This window comes from Glycine soja, chromosome 13 (genome assembly GCF_004193775.1).
Source record: "Glycine soja cultivar W05 chromosome 13, ASM419377v2, whole genome shotgun sequence".
Classification (NCBI taxonomy): Eukaryota; Viridiplantae; Streptophyta; class Magnoliopsida; order Fabales; family Fabaceae; genus Glycine; species Glycine soja.
This window is the reverse complement of record NC_041014.1, coordinates 22,082,560-22,099,011: the sequence shown is the minus strand read 5'-3', so window position 1 is coordinate 22,099,011 and position 16,452 is coordinate 22,082,560. Positions and strand designations below refer to the sequence as shown.

General features: G+C 32.4%; 1 protein-coding gene and 1 long non-coding RNA gene across 2 annotated transcripts; both read left to right on the top strand.

The window, feature by feature from the left end:
* The first annotated feature begins 5,797 nt into the window (after positions 1 to 5,797).
* LOC114382633 lies at positions 5,798 to 8,071 on the top strand. The gene is made up of 3 exons (XR_003660270.1): positions 5,798 to 6,016; positions 6,086 to 6,202; positions 6,926 to 8,071. It is a non-coding gene; the product is annotated as an uncharacterized LOC114382633 (long non-coding RNA).
* A 1,278-nt stretch (positions 8,072 to 9,349) lies between these two features.
* On the top strand, positions 9,350 to 16,429 carry LOC114382632 (2-succinyl-5-enolpyruvyl-6-hydroxy-3-cyclohexene-1-carboxylate synthase-like). The gene is made up of 8 exons (XM_028342187.1): positions 9,350 to 9,483; positions 10,729 to 10,833; positions 10,905 to 11,099; positions 15,243 to 15,353; positions 15,501 to 15,627; positions 15,705 to 15,789; positions 16,127 to 16,218; positions 16,376 to 16,429. The coding sequence occupies exons 2-7, from the start codon at positions 10,831 to 10,833 to the stop codon at positions 16,161 to 16,163; spliced, it is 558 nt and encodes a 185-aa protein (XP_028197988.1). The 5' UTR covers positions 9,350 to 9,483; positions 10,729 to 10,830; the 3' UTR covers positions 16,164 to 16,218; positions 16,376 to 16,429.
* The last annotated feature ends 23 nt before the right edge of the window (positions 16,430 to 16,452 follow it).

Here is a 16,452-nt window from a genome sequence, read left to right as displayed (position 1 = left end):
TAATTAAGGTTTAGTGGTACTTGACTAATTAGGGTGTAGGGTTATTTGACAAATTAGAATATTGTGTTACTTGACCAATTAGGGTTTAGGGTTATTTGACAATTTAGGGTTATTTGATTTATTAGGGTTTATGAGTATTTGAAAATTTAGGATTCACGTGTTACTTGACAAATTGGGGTTTATGTGTACTTGACTAATTAGGGTTTAGTGTTACTTGAATGCTTAGGGTTTAGGGTTATTTTACAAATTAGGGATACAGTTACTTGACTAATTAGGGTTTATCTATATTTGATAGATCATGGTTTAGGTTTACTTTACTAATTGGGGTTTAAGTGTGTTTGATAAATTAGGGTTTAGGGTTATTTGAAAAAATAGGGTTGCTTGACTAATTGGGTTTAGGGATATTTGACAAATAAGAGTTTAGGGTTACTTGACAAATTCGGGTTTAGGGGTATTTGACTAATGAGGGTTTATAGGTAGTTGAGTAATTAAGGTTTAGTGTTACTTGGCCAATTAGGGTTTAGGGGTATTTGACAAATTAGGGTTACTTGACTAATTAGGGTTTATGGGTATTTGAGGAGAAAATGACTTTTATCTTGTTAGTGGCCTGCACAAAATTACAGGAATGAGGAGAAAATGAGTTTGTTGCAGTACCAAATACCTTAAATACTTCTTCCTCATCACCTAGCCACCAAGTCAATTTCCCTTCCTTGACATCAATCAATGTTCCTATTGTGTTGAGGAAGAGTTTTCCCAAAATAATCGGTGTGACTTCATTCTCCTCTATATCTAGAATCATAAAGTCCACAGGGAAAATGAATTTTCTGACCTTGATCAGTAAGTCTTCCACTATCCCTTGTGGGAAGCAGAGAGTCCTATTTGCAAGCGGAGAGTCCTATTATTATTATTCTTGTTGTTGTTGTTGTTGTTGTTGTTGTTGTATTATGAAAGAAAACTGAACAACATTGAAAAACAATAATTTTGTACCCATCGTCATCATTTATTTGCCGAGTAAAATCAAGTAATACCCAGAAAAATATCTTGGAATGAGTAAAGATACCAAGTACTAATCCAAATCCAAATAGTCAAATACATAGAGTTTAGTTCAAATGCAAACAAATTGATCAAAAAAGTAAAGACGATAATATCAGTCACATATCAAGATGATCAGAAAAACCTGAAAGATGGAGCTAACCTCATTATTTGAAAACATGGAAATTACCCATTTGTTTCCTATAGTTGTAATAACTTTCCCTTTTAATCCGTATAGTTTAAAACATCTCATTTTGGTGCCTATAGTTGCAATTCTTTACCTTTTTGGTCCTCACTATCAAGTATCCATTTACATAGTTTGAAACGAATGTGGCATGGCTCATTTAATCCACCTTCATCTCAAAGGTGTTAGGTGACTTTAGACAACAAGGAGAAAAAGGTGATTGCAAATATAGGGCATATAATCATGGATTCAATTTCTCATTTATTTTTTTGGCTAGCGCTTGTAGTCTACATGGGTGGAGTTTGAGAAAGACACATTGATTCATTTTTTCTCTCTTCTTGTTGAATCATAACCTCAACTACTCAGACCCGCCTTCTTTGGTTCAAATCATGCACTATAAGATTAGATATAATCTAGCCTAATGACTTTCCTAGAGACATGAGCCTAGCTACATTGCTTTCCCAGATTAATCAGTCTAGCCTCACAATGTTAGGAACAAAATTGAAATGATGAAGAAAAGAAAGAATTTTACTAAATATAAGAAAAGAACAGAAAATAGAAGAGAATATTTCATATCCTTCTTCCCCTATTTATATCTAATAAAACCCTTTAATTAACTAACTCATTAATAGTCCAAATATCCTTCTCATTGTATCCTAAATCCTAACACACAACTTTACCACAAGTATCACTAAACCCTAAATCCTAAACCCCGAGCCCTAAACCCCAAACCCTAAACACACAACTTTAATCCATGCATTGAAGGCTTCAAATATTGCAAGCCACTTGTGCAATTAGATGGGACATTTTTAACTGGCAAATACCATGGTACTTTGTTAACTCCCATCGGACAAGATTGTAGTAGGAACAATTTTCCACTTGATTTTGCAGTTGTTGAGAGCGAGACTAGAGAAGCTTGGATGTGGTTCTTGCATTATTTGCGAAGATATGTTACTCCGCAACCAAATTTATGTATTATATCAGACAGGGGAACCAGTTTGCTAGCAGCTTTACAATCCGAACGTGTTGGTTGGAATGAACCAGATGTTTCGTCTGTGTATTGCATTTGCCACATTGCATCAAATTTCAACAAACAGTTTAAAAATGTTGACTTAAAAAACAAGTAATCAATATGGGTATGTTTCTTCCTATTTCATGCATCATATTCTTGCTTTATTACATGTTTACTATTTATTACTCATTTTTCTATCTTTTCGCACACGGTATGAGATGAGGAAACTACGATTTGAGGCTAAGTTGCTCGCTATGCGAGCAAAGTTTCCACAAGCAGCATATTAGTTGGATCAAATTCCTAAGAGTAAATGGACTCAGGCGTATGATAAAGGAAAACAGTATGACCATATGACTACCAACCTTGCTAAATGTATGAATTCTGTTTTGAAAGGAGTCCGAGCATTACCTATTGCTGCCTTAGTCAATGAAACATTTAATAAAATAAATGATTCATTTGTTACTAACGGCATCAAAATCATGAATATGATAAAGGCAGGGCATAGGTACTCCAAAGACGTATATGTCATGATGCAAGAAAATCAACACATTGCTACCTCGCATTATGTTCGCATGTATGTTCGAGAAACAGGGGAGTTTGAGGTTCAAGAAATTGCAAATACGCGACTTGATAGACGAGCAATGGCATGCACTGTCAAATTGAATGAATGGTCGTGTGATTGCGGACAATTTGAAGCACTTCGACTACCTTGCTTGCTTGCAATTGCAGCGTGTGTTTTTTGCAATTTAAATTATGATGACTTTGTTGACCCTGTATACAAGTTGGAAAACATTTTCAAAGTTTATCAACATCATTTTCATTCCCTTGGAAGTGAAGACACATGGCCACAATATTTAGATTCGTATTTTATGTCTGATCCTTCGAAACGACGATTGACATCAGGCAAGCCGACCACTACTCGAATACATAATGAGATGGATGAACCAATTCCAAATAGGCCTAAGAAATGCTCATTATGTAGAAGTGAAGGACATAATCGGACTAACTGTCCATACAAAGAAGTACATGACTAAAATAACTTGTAATTTTTATGTTTTTCTTTCATTTGTATTGTGCGTTTTATAGTAATATATTAATTATGTTATTTTTAATTTTTATTGATAGATTATTTAAACTTTAAATAAGAAACATTTAAAGTAAACTATATTCAAAATATATATAACATGTTTTTAATAATAAAACATTAAAATAAAATAATAACATATCAAATAAAATCACAAAAAATATACTAATAAAATCAACTTAATATTAATTATTATATATTTAAATATATTTTTAACTTTTTTAATTTAAAATAAAAATAAAATTGTAAAAAATATTAAATTTAAAAGAAAAAACATATTTACGAAAAGAAAAAAAAAGGTTAACATAACAAAAATATGTCTACAAATAATAAAAAAGCATTTAAAAAATTTAACAACTTAAAGCAAGTTGGTCCATGCTATCATAAATCATGTTTACAACATAAGTTAAATTTGACTACTTTATTTCTGGCAAGATTCCATGCTATCATAAATCATTTCACCATAAATGACCTTATAAGCATGCTTCATGACTACTTTTATTCTATTCTTGCATGTGCAACCTTCACGGGTGTAAATTATTGGAGCCTATGAAGCTTGTTTTCAGCATTATTGTTCTAAAGTTATTCTCTTGACGGTTGTTTTCTGCTATTTCAGTGTTGTAATGTGAGTGAACAATGCATTGCATTAACGTGAGTGAACAATACACTACTGATCTAAAGCTTGTTTTTCTTTGCTGCATGAACAATACACTACGCATGCTATTTTCAAGGATGCGTGCTTTTTCTTGTTTTCTTTGCTGCACAAGTGAACTAATGGCATGTTCTAAAGCTTGTTTTTCTTTGCTGAAAATAACTAATTAGTTTTGCATTTTTAATATCACTTAGTTATTATTAATTTATGGTTTAGTGTTAAATTAATTTTGGTAAATTATTATTTTGTGTTTTAGAATAATAGTGTTTAGTTATTATTAATTTACGGTTTAGGTAGATAAATTATTATACATGATAAATTAATTTTCTTAAATTATTATTTTATGTTTTAGAACAATAGTGTTTAGTTATTATTAATTTACCTCTTAGTTAGATAAATTATTATACATGAAAAATTAATTTTGTTATTAAATTATTATTTTATGTTTTAGAATAATAGTGCTTAGTTATTATTAATTTATGAATTAGTTACATAAATTATTATACATGTTAAATTAATTTTGTTAAATTATTATTTTGTGTGTTAGAATATTAGTGTTTAGTTGTAGCATGAACGGTTCAATAAACACTGTTCACTCGCGTGAAATTTATAAAAGGAGGGTTCATTCTCACCTCCGTGCATATGTTGCATCCAAACAATTAATTGGTTCTCTGATTTTGACGTGTTTCTTAGAGTCATACTGACATAATTTTTTTAGTGTTACACACACGAAAAAGATATTTAAAAATGTTTTTTTTTACGTTACTCCAATGATTCCTTACTAATCAATAATTCTTTTACAGATGACTATTGAACAACCCATAATAAGAGATAATGTTAGCGACTTCAGTGATGACGAGCAACAACATGATTTTGATGAACATGGTGAACCAAGCAATTATGCGTTTTATTTGTATTGTGTGTTTTATATTAATGTATTAATTATGCTATTTTTAATTTTTATTGATAGATTATTTAAACTTTAAATAAATTTTTTTTAAAGTAAACTATATTAAAAATATATATAACATGTTTTAAATAATAAAACATTAAAATAAAATAATAACATATAAAATAAAATCACAAAAAATATACTAATAGAATCAACTTAATATTATTTATCATATATTTAAATATATTTTTTAACTTTTTTTATTTAAAATAAAAATAAAAATGTAAAAAATATTAAATTTAAAAGAAAAAACAGATTTAGGAAAAGAAAAAAAAATAGGTTAACATAACAAAAGCATGTCTACAAATAGTAAAAAAACATTTAAAAAATTTAACAAAAAGAAAAAAAATTTTATGACTTCAGTTAAATTTTTTTTTTAAAAAAATAACAAGTCGTAGCCGGTGTTATTACTTCTGAGTCAGAAGTCCTAACACCTGTTTCGACTTATCCCATTTTGAGTAATTTTTTTAAAATATATCCACAATTGAAAAATTGAATATTTTTGTTTATCCCTAATTGATAAAAAAGCTCATAAGTAGACTCTTTTTCCCTTATTTTTACCTAATGTCAATAATATAAGATGTTCAATTTTATAATTATGTTGATAATTTTCTTTTTTATATATATAGATAGTGAATAAAAGGTAAATGTAATAATCTCCTATTCTTACCAATATCAATAATATAATGTTCAATCTTATTTTTAATATAGAGAGAGTGAGAGTTTGGTTTTATATCCGTTAGCGGTGAATTTGGCCGTTAGAATATCAATAATATAATGTCCTTTAGCGGTTTTCTGTTATATATAGAGAGTGAGAGTTTGGTTTTATATCCGTTAGCGGTGAATTTGGCGGTGCATTGACATTGGAGGAGGGACTTGAGAAAGTGAAGGAGGCTCTCCAAATCTTGAATTCTCCTTCCCCTTCTTCCCCTACTGTCCTAAGACCTTCACTTTGTTTTGCTCCCAACCCCACTCCTCCTCGGTCTTTCCTCTCATTTATGTATCCAAGAACGACGCCGACTCTAAATCACTCTATGTCAATTTCGATGATAATGTGAGTCACCAGAAAGAAAGGTTCTTTTTGGTTTTCCATACCTCAGGTAAAGGTTCAACAATCTTATTGCCATTACTTTAATAACTTTAAATACTAATTCTTTTGCGGCTCCCAGATTGAGTTAGATGAGCTGGAAAGTGTTTCCATTCTGTCAATGACCCTTGCATGGGATGAATTTTCCTTCTCTACTTTTCAAGAAGCCCATTATTCGCTTCAAGATTCTCTAGACCAGGTGCCTGACATGCCTTTTTGATATCTTTTCTGCTTTTGTTGTTTTATTTACCATCATTCCCCTGCTTCTATCATTTTTCATGTAATTTGGAATATTTAAAGTTAAATGGTCAATTCTTTTTTGTATCAGTTTTTACACCTTTGTGAATGAAAAAAGGGAATCTTTCATTATGGTTTGGTTGGGCCTTTCTCTTTGTTTTCTATAATCTAGAGGATCCTTATCTTCTTGGGTTCTGAAAAAATAAAAACATCAAATCCCTCCTGTATTTATGCTTGATGTTATTTCCTACGGTGTGGGTTATGTGTCATGTCTGGTCTACGATTGACACATGTAAATCCAAATGCACTAGAGCTGCTCTCAAAAATCTCAATTTGGTAGAAGATAGATCTATTCCAAGGGTACAAGCTCATTTCTTTCCTAAGAATATGTAAGTTTTACTTGCAACTAGTTGTTGCTTCCCTGAATTCCTTGTCCAAAAGTCAATGATGAATGTAACCATGGTTTTCTTGAACTGAGAAGCATATTGGGTCAACATTTTGTCTGAGTTAGTGTGTAAAGCAAAAGAACTAGTGCAAGCATACAAGCTTCAAAATGTAGTTAAGACTGCAGACAACTTCTGTTCATGTTTGAAGCTTGATAGAAACACAGATGTCAGCTATAGTAATATGAGGAAGGCTGCTTCTTGGGAAGATTTGACTGACAACTATTTATTCTGTTCTAAAGCTGTAGATCCTCAGTACAAGGATTTAAGGCATTTTCAGTGGCATTGGGAAAAGGGGGAGCCTGTCATTGTCAGCAATGTGCTTGAATGTACATCTGGTTTAAGCTGGGAACCGCTTGTCATGTGGCGTGCATTACGTCATGTAACTAATACCAAGCATGGCCAACATTTGGCGGAGAAAACAATTGATTGCTTAGATTGGACTGAGGTTTGCTTAATTTCCCAATCTTTAACTTTATTGACCATGGAGAGCTTTTTACACAAATTTCATTCTTCACCTTCATTCTCATGAAGATTATGTTTAATTGTTTGATGTTGGTACTTATTTTAACTGGAACCACTGCAGTTATGGCATTTGGAGAATTATTTAATATTAGCAATTTTTATGTTGTTGAATTTCCTACATGTTTCCTGAATTCAGTAACTCCACCTTTTCTGGATTGAGACTTGAGAGTTATTTCAGTGCATTTAATATTGTCAGTTATTGAATTCCATAGTGTCATCAGAACAGAATGTCCTTGAAATATTTTGTGAAGTACTGAAAAATTACAATTTTTTGGTGGATGGTTCCACTTTAAGAAACAGTTTGTAGATGTTCTGCTATCTGGGTCATAAAGAGATACCGGCCTAAGGTGGAATGTTGGTAAACAAAACGCACATTAGGGTGATAATTAGAAATCATTTTTCTGAGTGTAGTTTTTATATCAGTCTCAAATTTTAAGCCCTTGTTTCATGCTTTATGCTGTCTCTCCATCATTCTCAAGAAATATGGCTAGTGTGATCAATTTATCCTGCTACCATCATCATCATATTCATCTTCTTAGTCCTAGGTTTTGCTCCTTATCATATCATCTTAGAAAATTTTATCTCAATGTTTGGCTGTTTCTTGTCCCTGCCCCATTTTGCTGTTTTTGCTTTGCCTGCCCAGACCTTTCTTGTTGCCCTTGCATCCTTTGGTATGTTTGTCTAGTTCTTAGACTTGCAGCATCTAGCTGATGTTGGGTAAAATGTACTTTTTATTTTTTTTAGTTTGTTGAAAATGTTATTTTCGATTTGTACTCATTCTGTTTTTCTGTTTAGTAATCAGACTAGAGTAAATCATATCTGCTTTATTTTACTGATTTAGTAATTCTTTACTGGACTTGTTTATTCAGTTGCTGCTGATTTCTGCATTTCTCTTTTGAGGTATTGGTTAAATGCAGGGGGAAATTAATATCCACCAACTTTTTACTGGCTATACAAATGGTCGTAGGGATTGGCTTGCTTGGCCACAGATATTGAAATTAAAAGATTGGCCTCCTTCTAATTTATTTGAGGAACAATTGCCTCGTCATTGTGCTGAGTTCATATCTTCCTTACCCTTCAAGGAATATACTGATCCTCACAAAGGTTCTCTTAACCTTGCTGTGAAGTTGCCTAATGGCTCTCTAAAGCCAGACCTGGGGCCAAAAACATATATTGCTTATGGATTTCCTCAGGAGCTTGGACGTGGTGATTCAGTGACTAAGCTCCATTGTGATATGTCTGATGCAGTATGCTCTATTTGCTTATTTCTTTCCTGGGCTGTTATTTTCAAGGATTTCTTCTAAATTATTTGAACTTTTTAAATAGATTTCATATTGGATGGTGTATAGTTTGTAGGATGTATAAAGTGTTGTCTTTGATAAGCCATTGCATTTCTCTGTTCTGTTTCTTATGAGTAGTTTGTGGCTTCAATTCCATGTCAGTTTTTAAGTTCTGTGCATTGTCTTCAATTCATAAACTCTCATTTGATTCTATATTTGACGAGTTATTTCCCTGGTTGTTATAATGATTGATTGATAATTAGAAAAACTACTCTTGTTATGATAGTAGAATCATCACATTAGTATGGTTAAGGACTTGAAATGAATGATGCCTTTGGCTTAGAGAAGGCTTTAATTTGCGTATATATACTTATGTCAGTTGCATAGATTTTCCTGATCAAACATTGATTAGTGTTTTGTATATTTTGCTGTATGTGGCCCTGAGTGCATGCTTATCAATGAAGGAATTGAAGCATTTTTTTTTATAATAATTTTGCTGTTTTAGGTAAATGTGTTGACTCATATTGCTGAAGTGAAACTGGATTCTGATCAACTTACTGTCATTGAGAAGTTGAAGCAAAAGCATCTCGAGCAAGAGAAAAGGGAGCTACTTGGTGATGATCAGGATGGAGAAACTAATGTTGACATGCTTAATATAATTCATCTTCTACAATAAATGCTTTGGACAGGCAAAGTAGTGTTGAAGTCATGGAACAAGAAGGTGGATTATGTGATGGGAAAGAAGTTGATCAGTTTCATCAAACGTCTGGTAGTAATGAGGTTGCCATTGCTAATGAGGATGGTATTTCATATGGATCAGAGCTCATAGAGGTTGACAAAGTAAAAATAAATCAAGGTGATTTGTTGTTTGGGGGGATGCTTCAGATGGTGCTCTCTGGGATATTTTTTGGAGACAGGATGTCCCTAAGTTGCAGGAATATCTGAAGAAGAATTTCAGAGAGTTTAGGTATGTCCATTGCTGTCGTTTAAAGCAGGTAAATTATTAAAATGATTCAGTTATCTGTCTGAGTACTCCTTATCAACCTGAGTCATTTATAACAAATATTTTCACCTTTAGGTTATATTTTTAAATTTTAATATTTGGAGCTTTGCACCCTTATAACATTGACATTCTCCCATTCCCTTATTTTATTCTGATAAAAATTTCATTAAATATGCATGTCATAAAGGATTGGGTGAAGGATCAAGCTGCTAATAAATAGTTATTTAGAAAATAAAAAAAATGTTTTCGTGTTTATTTTATTATGTGGTAAGGAGCTTTTCATTAATATGACAATAGATGTCATGCAATTGCAACTGTGTTCGTTCTTTAAACAAAGTCTGGGAATAGCATTATAGTGCAATTACCAGTCCAAAATACTCATTAATTTTTCAAATAAATATGTTTTATAATTTGCAAAGTGAGAGAGTACAACCGGGAAATTGAGTGTATCCGACTAGACCGAGTTTCCCAGTTCTTACTGGTTCAGTGTTGGGTTGATTACATGGCACCGGGTTAGATGCATATCCGATTTGATATGTGACCCGAGCCGGTGCTATGCCCGGGTTCCGGTTTAACCGGTTGGCCTGGCTGGTCCAGTCTGAGTTTTATAACACTGCACACAAGATCCCTTTGGTCTTGAATCACAGACAGTACACTGCCCACTTACCTTGTACTGAAATTCAACATTTTATTAAAAGAACGAAGACAGCACGTTTGAACTCTATTCATGTTACATTAGGTAAAGTTTATGAATTGTTTATACTCTTTTTATTACAGCTCTAACAAAAAAACTAATTCAAATTCAATTTATAATTTTTTTTTTTTTGCAGGATGATTGACTTTTGGATGTATAGGTCTTTACGCCTTTATCTTATTCTGCAATGACTCTGTGAGAGAGGAAGAATAAAAGGGAATGGAAGTTTGGAAAATTTTAGACTAGAAGAAAGCCAACTTAGAGTTGAGCTTTTTAAGAACAAATTCTATCTCAAAATCAATTATAAGATGAACAAGATTTTTAAAATTTAAATAACCAAATGGTCTAGATCTAAAAATAAGCTGTATTTCACCTAGATATCTAGCTTTGATGGTTGCCACCTTAGATTTTGGGAAATTTAATTCATGTACCATAGAAAAAAGAAGAAAATTATTCATTTGCCAGGTTATTTCTAGTTGTTATGTTTATCTGTTGTATTTGTCTGAAGTTTGTCCTTGTTATGTTTGTCTCTTGTATTATCAGTTGGATCATGCCAATGAATTATCAAACTCCCTGAAAGAAAGTGCCAATATTAACACTGTTTGGGCATCGCTTATTGTTGAAGAATGCACAAGACTTGGTTTGATGGTGAGATGATCTGATAAATATTACATATGCACCAATATTAATGCATGATTCTGATTTATTCTTTTGTTTAGTATTTGTGTATTGCTCCTGGATCTAGACCTTCCCCTGTTGCTGTTGCTGTTGCAAGTCACAAATTAATCACATGTATTTCATGCTTCGATGAGCGTTCACTTGCATATCATGCTGTTGGATATGGAAGAGGATCTCACATTCCAGCAGTAGCCATTACATCATCAGGCACTGCAGTTTCCAACCTTCTTCCTGCTGTATGTTTCATTAATATTGCTTGTTTTACATGGATGTCCTTATTTTCATGAATTTATTTTAGGGTAAAATACATTTTTGGTTCCCCTATAATGCTCAATCTGCAATTTTGGTCTCCTAGATACTTTTATTTTTCACTCAATGTTTGACCATGGATAATCAATTAACGGTCAACTAACAGAAGAACCAAAATCGCTGATTTTGAAAATTTGGGGGACTGAATGTCTTGATTTGGAAATAGGGGGACCAAAATTGCGGATTGAGCATTATAGGGGACCAATAGTGTATTTTAGCCTTTATTTTATTTTGAATGTGTGATGATTTATTAATTTCTTTCCTGTGACTTGGTTTGTTGTCATTCTGAATGCTGTTGCTAATACATGCATTGTTGGAGTTCAATTGGTTGCTTTGCTGGCTCTTTTTTTGCACTTAGTTTTTATTTTTATTTCCATCAACTTGATTTGTAGTTTTCTCTTTGAGTTTAATTCCCCTCAAGGTTTGAATTGTATTTGCTTTTAGAGTTTAATTCAAATTCACTAACTATGATAAAAATCTGATCATAAATTATCAATTATGATAAGAGTATTGATTTTTATAATAATTATTTAAAAATCGTATCTAAAATAATTTTTTAGAATAAATAATACATAGTAAATAATTTATGCACTGAAATTTTATAAAAACTTTTTACACTTTTATTTAATTATAAATTATCATATATATTAAGTCTGTTAACTTTTATAATAATTAATTTAATAATTTTTTATATGTCATCATTTCTAGTTAGTTGATTGAAAGTGTAAAAAACTTTTACACTATTATTTAATCACAAATTGTCATATGTGTGATAAATTTATTGATATTCATGATAATTATTATTAAAGTTATATGATAAATATTTCTAGTTGATTGATAATATAATTTTCTTGCACAAACAATGCACATGCCTATTAATTAACTCAATATTAAATTAATTTACAATTTTTTTTTTTACATTTGACAGTATATCAAAATAAAACTTATGCTTTTATACAAAAACATGAGATCCTTAATGCACGTTGGTTTTATATTTTGTTATATTGTGTTCATGTATTTTTTTATTTTTTTTTATACAGTGTTCTTGTATTCAATATACTTAAAAATGAAACACTTTCATGCATTCAAGTATACCAAACAAAATTCCAACACTATATTTTGGAGAAATATGGTTTCAATGTGTATTCTTTTTCAAATTTGTAAGAAGAATTTATTACTGTTTATGGTTAATATGGGCTGATATATATTTTTCCTGTAGGGACTGCAACCTAATCTACTAACTACTACTGACCTCTAATGCAGGTCAAGTCTGATCTGGCTAAAAATATCCAATCATTAGAACCAAACTCTAAATGTTATGTCTTGTAATGAGTGATTCTCTTACACTCTGAAGTATAACAATTTTACCTTATAAGGGTTCAATTCAATCAAAGTAAAATGGAAAGCGTTTCCTTATTTATCAAATATGCTTATGTTTTGTAATGTTCTTCTACTAATATGTGGCGAGCTTAATCCAAAGTGATCTTTCTTTTGGAACTATCCAGTTGAATAGCAGCATATTTTCAGCCTTGAACTTTATATTTTATTTGTGACTGTTCTTCTTTAAGAGTGGTATTGATATTTGATGCACGATAACTGGCCTTCTGTCAGGTAAAGGTTCAACTTCTTATTGCCATTACTTTAATAACATTAAATACTAATTCTTTAGCCGCTCCCAGATTGAGTTAGATGAGCTGGAAAGTGTTTCCATTCTGTCCATGACCCTTGCATGGGATGAATTTTCCTTCTCTACTTTTCAAGAAGCCCATTGTTCGCTTCAAGATTCTCTAGACCAGGTGCCTGACATGCCTTTTTGATATCTTTTCTGTTTTGTTGTTTTATTTACCATCATTCCCTGCTTCTATCATTTTTCATGTAATTTGGAATATTTAAAGTTAAATGGTCAATTCTTTTTTGTATCAGTTTTTACACCTTTGTGAATGAAAAAAGGGAATCTTTCATTATGGTTTGGTTGGGCCTTTCTCTTTGTTTCCTATAATCTAGAGGATCCTTATCTTCTTCTTGGGTTCTGAAAAAATAAAAACATCTACTCCCTCCTGTATTTATGCTTGATGTTATTTCCTACGGTGTGGGTTATGTGTCATGTCTGGTCTACGATTGACACATGGAAATCCAAATGCACTAGAGCTGCCCTCAAAAAACTCAATTTGGTAGAAGATAGATCTATTCCAAGGGTACAAGCTCATTTCTTTCCTAAGAATATGTAAGTTTTACTTGCAACTAGTTGTTACTTCCCTGAATGCCAATATTTGTTTGACATGTTTCTTTAGTTGATATTTGTCTTTTGCATTTTCTTTTCCTTGGGTCTGGTTAAATGTTAATGCTCAAAAGGCTATTTTCGTTATTGTTGTATTTTTTTGTATTATATGCTAATATTTTAAGATTTAAATACAATGCAGTGCAAACTATATTTGGGCCAAGCCCATATACTTTCAATAGTCTAATTCTAACTCAATCCATAATAAATCTTTAACATTGTTCCCAAATCCCAAGTTTGAGCATAAATATTAATCATGCCTAGCTTGTTACAAATGAAATAACAGTGTTTTCCGGTCACAACCTTTGGCTAACAATTTATGGGTAAGCTTGTCTCCCTAAGGCAGGCAGGACCATCAACCATGTAGCAATTCTTCATTCCAGGTCAGCTTCCTTTCTCCCTTTCTTTCTTATACATAGTCTTATGGTGTACCCCTGGTCATCTTTGATTTTCCTTTTATCTGCACCCCTGGCTTCTGTATTTGGACCTTTGGTTTGTGTTCTCTGTTAACTGCCCCTTGTTCCTCAGCTTTTGTATCAGTATTCCGTATGGTGGTATAAAAATTAGAACAAAGGGAGCATAATGTTGTTTGTTCTTATTATGTTGTAGTTTTGAATTGTATAATGGTTTTTTTTTAAGAGTGTCTATTATGCTAATGAAAAAGGATACGCTCACTGCACATTCAAAATTCATTTATGTTAATCACTAAATATGCATTATAATATTCATAATTAAATTCCTATGCTGCCATATAGTGCTCATCCAAAGTGATGGATGATGCTTTATTTCTAGCTTGGTCTTGGTTAAAAGCTAGAGAGAAAGATTTCAACACTCTTTTTAACCACTGGTCTACCAATCTTTCAGAGTCTTTTGGTTAAGTTGGGTTGGGTTTCCTGTATCTTCTGTGGTGGGGTCTTGGTTGGGTTCTTATCTTTTTTGGAGGGCGGCACCATAGGTGTCTTGTATTTGTTCATCTTTCATCCGTACCTCTGGTACTGATATGTTTATATTAATACTATATATTTTCTGCCTTCCAAAAAAAAATATTCATAATTAAATTGTGCCTTCCTCAATGTGGGAAAGAGGAAGGGAAAATTAATCACAATGTGGGAGGATGAAGTGGGGCCAGAATATGTAATGGTAATGGTTAACAGACAAGTTATTTAGGAGAGACAAGATTCAACAAAGGCTGGAAAAGAGGAAGGGAAAATTAATCACAATGTGGGAGGATGAATTTGTGCGATGTAGCCAGTTTCCTTCTTTGATCCTTAAGGACAAGGCTGTAGCTCCAAGAAAGGGCCATGTTAGGACACATGGTTCAGTCATGGAGTAGACAACATAAGAGTTGGTCAGGAAAAAGACAGATCAGGAAGCTGGTTAGCAGGAGTTAGTGAGTAATGATGAGTTGGAACTAGTTAGTTAGACTTGGGCATTGTTGAGAGCAGGCCAGCCAGTTATTTAATTTTAACTTGCTAATCACATTTCTAGTATGCATGCTAAAGTGAACATAAGTATCATCACAAGTATGTTCAGCTTAGCAATAACATAAATATTGAAAAATTACAATGTTTTGTTACATTTATGTGGTGCCACTGCCTAGCTACTTCCTAAGAAACTTCTGTGTTTTAACCAACATGTTATTTTGCAGAAAAGTTGGCATCTAATTTTTTAGCCATTGAAATGCCTTCCCTGGCTTGCTGTGGAAAATGTCTTAATTTATGGTTTAAGAAGGATCTGATTAATATCTGACTAGTTGCACATTTTACATACCTTGTTTTCTATGGTATTTTAGAGTCCAAAGAAGGTCAACTTGGTTGCTGCTCTGGTTCGTGGTATGCTTGTTAAAGATGCATCGATGCAGTTGGAATCGACAATAAAACGAGCAGCAAAAACTGTATATCAGGTAGTAACACTAGGTATTTTCATTGTCACCTCATTGGACAAGCTTGCAAAATCTATAATTTTAATGATCTGCTAATATAATATGCATTGTAAGACATTTTTCTGAAGGATTTACTGATCCTTGTTTTGTTTTTAACTAATGGAGCAGGTTAAAGAGTTCCATAGAAGAGATGGTTTTGAGGTAGCAAGTGCTGACAAGATGGCTAAGTCATGCATGGTTTATTTTGAAATGCATCTATCCCTAAGGAAAAAAATAATTACAAAAGCTTTTAATGGTGTAGTTATAGTATCTACAAGGAAACTTTTTGTAACCAGGTCTATTGCCTTTTTGTTTGAGTAACTGGACATGCAGGTACAATAATTGTTGTTGAAGATGACAAGGGACCTGAAAGAGGAATGCCGAGCTTCAATTCTGAGTTACCCAATTCCAATTCATGGTAAATTTTGTCTTTGCAATAGTTCTTGGATTAGGCTTTGCATATGTGGAAAAATCTTGTTCATTTGTTCAATCATTTTCTTTACTTTCTGCTGAATTTTTGTTGTGAAAGCTTTGTTTTACTTATTAGTTGCTCACTCGTGTGGTACATAAGATGTTTGTTGTGGTTTTACATTGAGATGTTTTTATTAGCCCTTTAATGATGTTGGATGATACTTAGAATATTTATAGCATTGTGATATTTGTGGTTGCTTGGTTTTCTTTGTTTATGAATAAGGAATAAAATACTAAAAGGGTGATACTTAGAATATTTATAACATTGTCGTATTTATAAACAGGGTTGAGGATGTTACAAGAGTTTGGGATCCTTGCTGACCAGTGACTAGGGTTGAGGATTTTACCAAGAGTTGAAGACCGTTGCTGCTAGAATGTATGCAGCTTTTCTTTGTAAATGAATTTGAGCTAGTTGTAAGATTGTCACAATAGTTTTCCTAGCTATAGGAATTTGTTGGTTTTGAGCCAATTGATGACAATCATAATCTTCCAGGCTGAGAGGTAGTTGATTTGTTGTCTCTTTTGATGTGTAGGTCAAGGTAAAGAGAAACGTTGTTAATTAGTATCCTTTTAAGGTAAAAAAAAAAGGAAGATTTTACCTATAAGCGGA